This window comes from Chaetura pelagica, unplaced genomic scaffold, assembly GCF_000747805.2.
Source record: "Chaetura pelagica isolate M959 unplaced genomic scaffold, ChaPel_1.0 scaffold244, whole genome shotgun sequence".
NCBI lineage: Eukaryota > Metazoa > Chordata > Aves > Apodiformes > Apodidae > Chaetura > Chaetura pelagica.
Genome location: NW_009953719.1, coordinates 2,412,694 through 2,422,576, shown reverse-complemented (window position 1 = coordinate 2,422,576; position 9,883 = coordinate 2,412,694). Strand labels below are relative to the sequence as shown.

Sequence of the window (9,883 nt, the reverse complement as noted above, 5' to 3'; positions counted from 1 at the left end):
CTTCCGATACAGTATCTGAGACAGATTCCAATAACCGTAATGACTGTGAAACTTCTTCAAGAAGAAAAAAGAGGAAGAGAAGAGGAAAGACAAAAATTGTTAGAAAAGGTAAGTTTTTTAAAATTAATGCATCTAACTCTTGATACTGACTAGATGAAAGAGACAACATAAGATTAATGACTGAATAGTGTTTGGGATGATACGGACTAGACGAAGTGTAATGGTGTTCTTTGTTCTAAAAGAACTATAAATGGGGGAAGTAGAACTGTAAGGTATGGTGATGATAGTGACAGTTTCTAGAAGTTTAAATAGGTTTGGAACTGGGAGGTTGCCAAACACAGCCCTGAGACAAAAAGTATCATAGTTTGGTTTAGTTTGATAATACTCAGAATTCACACTGAACGCTGGCTGGTTTTGTCCTATCCAGGTGATACATTTGTCTGTGAAAAACTTGTCATTAAATCATTATTGGTTTTCCGTATTTACAGGGGTTTGAGGGGGAGTTTCCGTGTGAGAAGGTACCACTACTGATACAGTGGCAACCCTCCTATTCCTTGCTTGCTTTAGTTTCATAGGTTCATGGGTGTCTAGGTAATGTGGAATGTAATTGAAACATAATGTCATTGCTCTGACTACATTATCATACTGGTAAGACACTAATTGAGGAGATCTCTGTAAAGCAGTTAACAACAGCTGACTGAAGGACAGAAATTTCAGATAGTTGCAGAAGCAAGATTTACCATTCCACTTATTTTAAAAGCTTTAGTTCTTTGCTTTTAGATTTTCTGTAATTTTATCTATCACTGAAATGATTGTGTGTGCTGGGTGACATGCTAAGATTTGGAGACCTGGGTTTTCAGGGTTTTTTAAGTATATCGGAATGATGCTCAGATTTGTTATTATAACCGTTTCTGTACATTATGTGCCTTTAAATTGCTAGGGAATTGGTTCTGATTTAGAAGTTGAAAGACTGTTTAGAGGTTGACGTTTCATCTAATCCATCCAAATCTGTCAATGAATCACAGAAACCAGATTATGAACCTCTAAGAACTTCTTAGGAATTTTAATTGGCTATTGAGCTCTAGACTTGTCAGAACTATGTTGCTATAGTCACTTTCTAAAACTTAAGAGAATTGGAGAGGGAATCTTTTAAGAACTTATTAGAGTTTTAAAATGTTACTTGAATGTGCTTTGTATGTCAATACTCCTGAGTCAAGTATAAAACTTCTGGGTGGGTGGTGTTTGGGATGTTTGATTGGTTTTTTTGTTGTTGTTTGTTGTGGAAGTTTTTTTGTGGTTTTGTTTTGTTGTTTATTTGGGAGGTTTTTTGTGGAGACTGGTACCATTACTTTCAGAAAGATTTGAATAAACTTTTAATACAGCAAAAAGGGAAGGTTTTTCTACAGATATTTTATCTAGTAGGAATTTGTAGGTTTTAGAGTAGGCAATTGGTAACATTTCCATTATCAAGCTTGTCTAACACCTCATTTTTAAGGGAGAAACAAGACTTGTTAATCTAAAAAACTTTCCTTATATTTTTATGTAAACATTTCCCATTAAATATGTGGAAGCTCACACTTAGTAGCCAACACTGAGCTTCTAGTCCCTTAGCTTGTCCTTTGAATGTAAGATGGATATTTTAACTATTTATATTACAGTGTTTTAAAACTTGATGAAAAATTGGTTTATCTTCATGCCAAGTCTGTAACACTGTTATAAACTGTAGCTTCTGCTATACTGTACCTTTTATGCCCTATGAGCTTGTTAATTTGTCTTCCAGATGTAACTTAGAGCAAAACTCCTTACTCATGTTTCATCTCTAAAACTTTTTTCGTTGTTACTGTGTTTTGTTTTAATTCTTGTCCTTTTACTTTGGCCATAGCTTCTTCAGTGTTCATCCAGCTTGGCTGAACTGCCAGTCATAAAAGCAAATTCATAATTATTTTCCATGTGCAGGTGATACCAAACATTGGCAAGAATCAAAATGTATTATCAATTAATTGCCAAGGGCTGCATTAGCTTTATAATCATAACATTACCAAAGATTTTAAGAAGAATCAGTAAGAAGATAAACAGTATACTTTTTACTTCAATGTCCAACTTATTGCCTTAAGGGGGACTCATTTATTATGAAACAGTCTTACTTTGAACTAAACGTTTAACATTCCTGTATAGCCATGTGCACACAACAGAATGTCAGGTTTTTTGTTTTACCAAATTTTTTAAGCTGATGCCTTTCTAAAACTTAAATTAAGAGACTCCATCTAAAGGGTAATTATGAGGCAAGACTGAGTATCATGAAATTTCTAGAAGGCTATTAAATATGCTCTTTAAAAATCAGTAAGGATAAAATACTGTATGTAATTAATACTAGCAATTTTTGGGTCTTATTGCACAGTCATCTGCCAAGAGGCCTCAGTATACTGTTAACTTAGTAAAAGTCTTCATGTTTCCAGTATGTACAGGAAAAGAATGGGTAAAGACATGGGATCAAGTTTGAGTCTCCTTTCATGTGAGAGGGGAATATGTCATTGTCCTATACAGTGTTCCTTATGGGCAAGTAACTTTCAGGCACTTAGTTTTCTTTATGTTGAGAGTTTTTCTCTCTGTATTTCTTTTGAAACATGAATTGTCCGGTATATGAACTGGTAGGTAGCTTTAGACAACGTTTGCTGTAAAACACATTCTTTATTTTCCAGTTTATCTAATCTAATCTGGGATATTACCACAGGTATTCATGTACTGATTTTTCAGTTAGCATATGCCCTCTCTAGCTTGTTTTTCTCCTCAACCGTCAATAGATGCCACAACAGATCTGCTATGGGTACAACCTAGCTTGTCTGTGGTTTGCTAAACTAATGCATGTAGTGCTCTTTTTCTAAAGAGGCTGATAGTTAACTGCAAATAGCACACTAAACTTGTTTGTACTTTTGAAAGTTATTGCTGGCGTATAAGCAAGTTTTTGTGTAAAGGCATACATATAGGTGCATATGTATTTCTGCAATATCTATTTTCAAATAAATATTCTATATCTATAAATAGATATATATTACACAATCAACTAGATAAGTATTTTATGTGGTAACCGGTTATTTTAAAACATGTATATGCTACATATAAAATACAACCTATTTTATTCTATAAAACATAGTGTATATATAGTATAATGTATATAATATTATATAAGGTATATAATATTTTATATACTAGATATGTAGTATATAGCATAGTTTTGAATATATTTCTCAAAAAAAATGGTAAAGCAGTTTTCACACAAATTACATAGCTGGTCAGTAGAGGTTGGGAAATACTTTGTGGACTGTAGTACACCCTATAGATTAGCTGACTGGAGGGATGGCTGGATATTCCTACACAGCATTGCAGGCTGGACTTCGAGGTTTACAGTTTGATGGCCTGAACTCCAGGAAAGCTTGTCACAGTGGGGACCGTGATGGACAAGGCCTTTGTATCTTGGTGCCTTTCCTTTAAATGCTCACCTCGTTTCTGCAGGTAGTGAGGTTTCTTTAATCCTCTTGTGCAATCTCTTTGTACCTTTGCATCATTTAATTCAGGGCATGGTCATTGTGTAGTGTCATTAATCTTTAATTAAACCTTTAATTTAAAAATAAGGTGAGCTTTATACAAATACGCACCCAATTTAAGATTTTTGTGTACAAAGTATAGATTGAATATTCTGGCGGTGTGTTGCAGAAAGGCTGAACTACTTTATCCTTTAGTCTTGCATTTCATTTTTTGAATTAGCTTCTGAAGCTTGGAAAATACATATCACCTGAAAATACATGTGGCCTGAAAATATGCATAACCTGAAAATACAGGTAGTATACATTTATTACGATAAAGGCTTTTTTCCTCAAAACATGCATGTATAAACACCTAAGCAACTATTGCTTTTAAAAAATGTCTAAAATAATTGTATGCATTCTTTCTTTTTTTTTTTTTTTAAAGTTGCCTTTCTTGAAATAATTCCAGGTGATGTCTTTAAGTTTAAAACATTTATTTCTTCAGATGGCCAAAGGGCCTTAAATTAGCACTCAGCAGTAAAGCTGGGCTGTCTTTTCCACCTTCCAAACTGCCATTCTAGCATGTGAGCATAGGTTCAAGCAGATGCAGGGAACTCTTAATCCTAAGGTTGGGTTATACATTTCCACACTTACTAACTGGTTGAAATATCTCTTTCTACTGGTAACTTGTTCGCCAACACTACTATGTCATGATGTATCACTACATTTACTTACAGTAGTTTCCTGTTTTAAGTGTAATTTATGATGTTTAAAGCTCATTTGCTTCTGCCTGTTCAAGCTTGCTTCCTAACAGCTGTAAACAGTAACCATATGTCTTGTGTGTATTTGACCAGAAAAGACAGTAATTATCTTTTGGAAACATCAAAATAAGAATATATTTGAGTCATATGTAAAGGATTTTACACTGAAATAATGAACAGATTTGATGTATTAAGAGATTTTTAATATTCATACTTGAGCAGGACATTTGAATTTGTGGCCCATAACTTTTTTTACACTTTCTATAATATATGTGTTTATTTTTGTCAGATTTTAGGGAAAATGTTGTCCTATCCTTACCTCTTAGCTGAGGAACTGGGGAACAAGAGAGTACAAATTACTTGCAGTGCTACCACATCCAGTAAAGCTGGCCAGAAAGAGCAAGGAACTGAACCCCAGTCAACATTAAGTCTCAGACTAGTACTCCTGTGGTGGCTGTCAGGGTCTGAAAGCATTTGACCATTAGCAGCTCAAGCAGCTGAAACAAAGCTAGTGAGACAAGCTTGTTTCATCCCTCTATAAAGGAAGATAAGGGAGCAGACCCTCTCTGAACTCCTCATTTCCCTCAACTTCTAATTGAGAAAATACTTAGTTGCCTAGTGTTCTGCAGATATACAGCAGCTGCCATGATTTTTCCCTGTTTGATGAGTATAGGTAGATAATAATCAAAAGTAGTGAGTTTAAGATAGAACAAAATTGGCTATTAACAGGAGGTAACAGGCTAATGCAATGCAGGGGTCTTAATGGAACACATTTATAAATTTCGCTCATAAAATCAGTAACAGCTATAAAGAAACAGACACTGGGAAAAAAGTCTTGGAAAAACTAACTTTGCAAAACACATTTCTGCTAAAATAGTAAAGTTTTGATCTTTTTCTGTTTAATCAAGTTTATGCAAATAAGTTTATATCAAGAACTGCTTTTAATTTTCAGATACTTAGGAGCAATTCTGTTTTATTTAGAAGGTAAAAGTTTAAAATACTGATCTTCTTAGCATTGTACACATTATTTACAGATTGAATATTTGTTTTGAAGCCCAACATATTAAGTATGTGCTATATTAAAAATAAAAAGACTGAATGGAAGAGACGACTTTTTAAGTTGCTAAGGAACAGAGCAGTTTTAGTATGTTCTGTGTATGTGAAATAATTCTAGAATTGTTCCTTTCGTGTTCAGGACTTGTGTCTACGTAAAATATTATAATCTTTTTTTAGAGTAAAAAGGTGTAAAATGTGTAATAGTTAATTTTGGAAGTTCATTCTAGTAAGAAAATTATAGCTTCTCATGATAGAAGTATCAGTAATATGAGAGCATTTGATTGCTAAGTTAGGTAATTTGTAATTTCCAGGCTAATTACTGGAGTGATGCTAAAGAAATTTACTCTCAAAACCTTCCATTATCTCAAATCAAAAGGGTGATCCTGAGAGTTAAAAGTATACCTGGGACTGGCTAACTGTATTTTTAGTAAAGGCTGAAGGTAAATACTTCGTTAATAGTTGAAATAAAATAAAATAACTTTTGTTTATTCTATTAAAGGTGGCAGTGTTTGTGCTTAACTAATTATTTCAGGGACTTAAGTTTTTTAAATCTTTATTTTGTAGAATCAGCATCTGAGGAGACTGGACAAAATGCAAAAGTGCTCAGGAGCAGGACGTGTATCATTAACTACAAGAAACACATAAAGCTGTCTAAGGTGACTGAGAAGAAAAACCCACGCAGATGTGCCACTTTGGCAGCTAATAAGATTAAGATAATGAGCGATACAAAGGAGGAATTATCAAGCTCAGAAAGTGTTTGCACAGTAAAAAAGAACAGAAGGCAACCTCATGGCAACATGTCTGCAGCATCCAGGAAGAAACCGATCAGCAACTCAGAGACAGATACTTGCTTAAAGTCTGAAAATGAGAGAGAACAGTTTTCTGGCAGAAAAACACTTTCCTGCCCCGAATCATCTGCTCCTAAAAGAAAATACATTAGTGAGTCTGAGAATGAAAGAACAGAATCTGAGGCAGAGACAAAAGTGACTCAAAAGCAGAATGATGGCAGCCACAAGCAGGCACACAAAAAAGTGTGTGCTGCAACTTTAAAAAATCTCAAATACAACTCTTCAGAGGAGAATTCCACAAACCACAACATCGAAAACGGGAAAAACTGGGGAAGTTCTAGTCAATCAGCTTCAGCCCACAACCATTGTACAAGTAACTCTGAAGATGAGATAGATTCTGACTTGGCTAAACATGAAACTAAAAATACCAGAGAAGTATCAAATAAAAAATCTAGAGCTTCTTTCAAAAGATCTAAAATACTGGATGACTTCAATGAAACAGCAGAATCTGAAACAGGGGGAAAGAAAGATGAAAAAAGCTCAGTGTCGGAAAATATGGAAGCCCCTGGGACTGCAGGAAGTTCAAAAGCCAGTTTCAATTGTTTTTCTGATTCAGACTCTAGAACTGATAACAGTATCTATAGTGATGCCACAGGAACAAGGAAGAGGAAAAGGAAAACAGAAATTTTGAGAAAAGAAATTACCAATTCCAACTCACGTAAGCCTTCCAGAAGACCCCAGCGAAGGAAACGTTGGAAACTGAACCAAGAAAATGACTCTGAAGATTTGGATTACACCAAATACAGAAGAGCTAATCGGCGTTCTAAGATAAGAACTCGGAACTGCGGTAGACGGACTGTGAGATATGACGATGGCGACGATGACGAGGAGAGAGGTTTAGATGATGTAGAATGCAAAACGTAACCTTAAAAGGAAAAGCCAGCCCACTTTTTTTTTTTTATGGTAATAGCACTAGAACTCATGATGGATGCTGGCTCTTCTTTGTCCTACATTTCAGGGAATATATTTATATTTTTCTATGAAAAAGTTATGAATGTGATTAGATGATGACTTTCTCCTTTTCATATTTTGACTTGCACTTGCCTGCCCATGTAGCAGCATTTAGCACAGATGCCAAAATGTGCCTCATTATAGGGGCAATTTTTTGTCTTTACTGGTATTTTATTACATATAACAAGAGTTAAAAAAATGTTAAAACACTGCGCAACAGGTAAATAGCAGTATGTTGAGTATTATTGTTATGGGTGCTGCAATGGAATACTACCTAGGTCATACAACATCCAAGAACAGATTTCAAACATCTCTAATGTCGTATGAAATCATATACAATAATAACAGGCTTATAAATAATATTGTACACTATAAAAATCTGGCAGATGCTAGCATTACATCTAAAAAGTACTGAATGGTCACTAGGTGAATAACTCTACCACTTGTATTAGTGCAGAGTTAAACCTTCTGTACTTCCATTATTGATAACATGCAACTAGAACCAGTTACCAGTGAAAAAGTGTGTTTGCCAATTAAAAAGGCATAGTGGTGCTGGTGAAGAGAGGGTTTATGCTGACTGGTAGTACTATCATCATTAATGTGACTTCTATACTGTAAACTTAAGAATATGAAATGCAGGTGAACTCTTGGGCCTAAGGGTTTTTGTGTGTTTTCTTTATAAAATAGAAAAACAAACAAAACACTTGTTCTGTTTTCTTTATGCGTGAAAAGCTTGAGGTGCAGGATTCTTACATTCCAGACCTTTTTGCTACATTTCTCTTGTTCTTCCGTATTGAAACTTTTAAGTGTGCTTTAATGTTACACTTCACATTGATTAAACCTTATCAGTTTCTGATTATTGCAGTACATCTCCTATTTTTTAAATGTTTGAGGTGGTGGCTGTTGACAAGAAAAAATGCGGGTTTAGAAGATAGAAGAAAATTTCTCCAGGAAAAGGTGTAAATTCTTATTTGGCCATCTATCAACCACAAGACCATGTAGCCCACCTATATTCTGACCTTGCCTTTCCCCGCCATTTCTGCCTTCAGCCCAACACCAGGCACTTGGTCTTCTCTGCTTCTACCTTACTCTCCATTACAGTTTTCCTGCTTCTGCTCTGCTGGTTCCCTTTTCCACACAAAGTAAGACTTAGTGATTCCTGATCTCATTGTCCAATAAGAGATACATTAGAATTGTTTCATCCCAGCCCAGTTCTTTAACTGAAATACCAAGTTTATGAGATAGTTTTCCAGCAGACTGGACTGGAAGGGCTTTGGGGGGCCAGCAGGAGGAAGTTAGTGCTGCTGCATAGTTGTAGTTACCAATGCCAGAACTGTTTGAAAATGTAGTCCCACTCGGCTGCCAACCAGTGGTCAGTGAGAACCACTTTTCCAGCATCACTGACATTATGCGCCAAAAAGGTGCCATTTTGCCATTTGCATCATTTGGTATCTAGAATGTTACCTCTATAGAGAGGATTTTTTTTTTTTCTTAAAACTTCTATATGAAGTAAGCAATTACCCTAGTTTGTATCATTCTTGCCCCAGAATTATTTTTATTTAAAGCATAGTTCTTAATATGATAAGGTAGAATTTTGTAAATTCAAGATGCGTGTGTATCTGAATTCTTTGAGTTGGGATCTAAAATACGAACACAGTTGTGTTTAGTGATGAAACTCTGAGGTGGCTTTATGTATCCTACCTTTAGGGGTAATTTTGTTGAAAGAATAAGTCAACTGGTATTTTTATATTATCCATAACCAAATGTATTGTTCAGCAGCTGCCTATGATCAGTGTCCTATGGAGTATAACCCTCATGTATAGGAATAAATATTGATATAAGACCTCTTAATTGAATATCAGAATTGTTATTAACCTTAAGTTTAAACAACTGAGTTGGTAGGTTTGTACTTCTCATTCAGCCTTAGATTTAAAAACACAGTTTTCTTTCCTGCCCTTTCTCAGATGCTGAACTCTCTGTTACACCACACTCGTGCTCTACATACTCATGGTGATCCCTGGAAGCTATAAGAAGGTTCTGGCCTCTGAATTTATGTATCAGGTTTTAAAGAGCCATGAGGAGGGGGAAAATTATTCAACTGGAAAGGGACTGTCACTGCTCCACCCTTAAAGAGTCTGATTATTTATTTTTTTTTCTTTTACATCTACATGAACATACTTTTACCAGAACTGGCTCTTCCAAGCCTTGCAGAAACCTTTCTTTCATCTTCCTGGTTAAACAGTCAGCATTTTTTATTTGATCTAGCTGTACTCAGGGAAGTAAAGTGATGTAGTAGGCCTGTAAAAGTAGCGTTTTTATTTAAAGCCGCTTAATGCAATACATTTGTAAGTGGTTTTGTTGTTGTTTATGTTGTGGTGTTTGTTTTTTTCGTTTGGGGGGCGGGGAGGGGTTCTGTTTGTTTTAAAGCTGGACCCGAGTCTGGGATAGTGAACAGGCTGACAGGCAGCCCGGGAGAAAAACACTGGAAGTGCAGGACAGACGTATAGCGAAATCAGTTTTTTTTAGTATTAAAGGCTTCTATGATGTACACGTAGAAGTGGACCGAAGTAAAGTGACACATGAACCTGTTAACCTCCCTGTGCCCTTATTTGCACACACGTTCGGGGTGTTCTCACCTCCTTGTGTCCGGGTTTCTGTCCCATCTACCCCGCACGCCAGACCCAGGCGCTCCCCGGGCCCCCCCAGCCCGGGCGGGGCAGAACAGCTGCGGGCGGGGCGCGGGGCG

General features: G+C 36.0%; 2 protein-coding genes across 2 annotated transcripts in view; both read left to right on the top strand.

The window, feature by feature from the left end:
- Positions 1-7,050, top strand: part of BRWD1 (bromodomain and WD repeat domain containing 1) — a 49,440-nt gene extending 42,390 nt beyond the window's left edge. The window contains exons 35-36 of the mRNA XM_010000426.1: positions 1-108; positions 5,903-7,050. Of these exons, the coding sequence (XP_009998728.1) occupies positions 1-108; positions 5,903-7,050 (1,256 nt within the window). The remainder of the gene's footprint in view (positions 109-5,902) is intronic.
- Positions 7,051-8,641: 1,591 nt separating this feature from the next.
- PSMG1 (proteasome (prosome, macropain) assembly chaperone 1) overlaps positions 8,642-9,883 on the top strand; it is a 12,696-nt gene continuing 11,454 nt past the window's right edge. The window contains exon 1 of the mRNA XM_010000439.1: positions 8,642-8,646. Coding sequence (XP_009998741.1) covers positions 8,642-8,646 — 5 coding nt within the window. The remainder of the gene's footprint in view (positions 8,647-9,883) is intronic.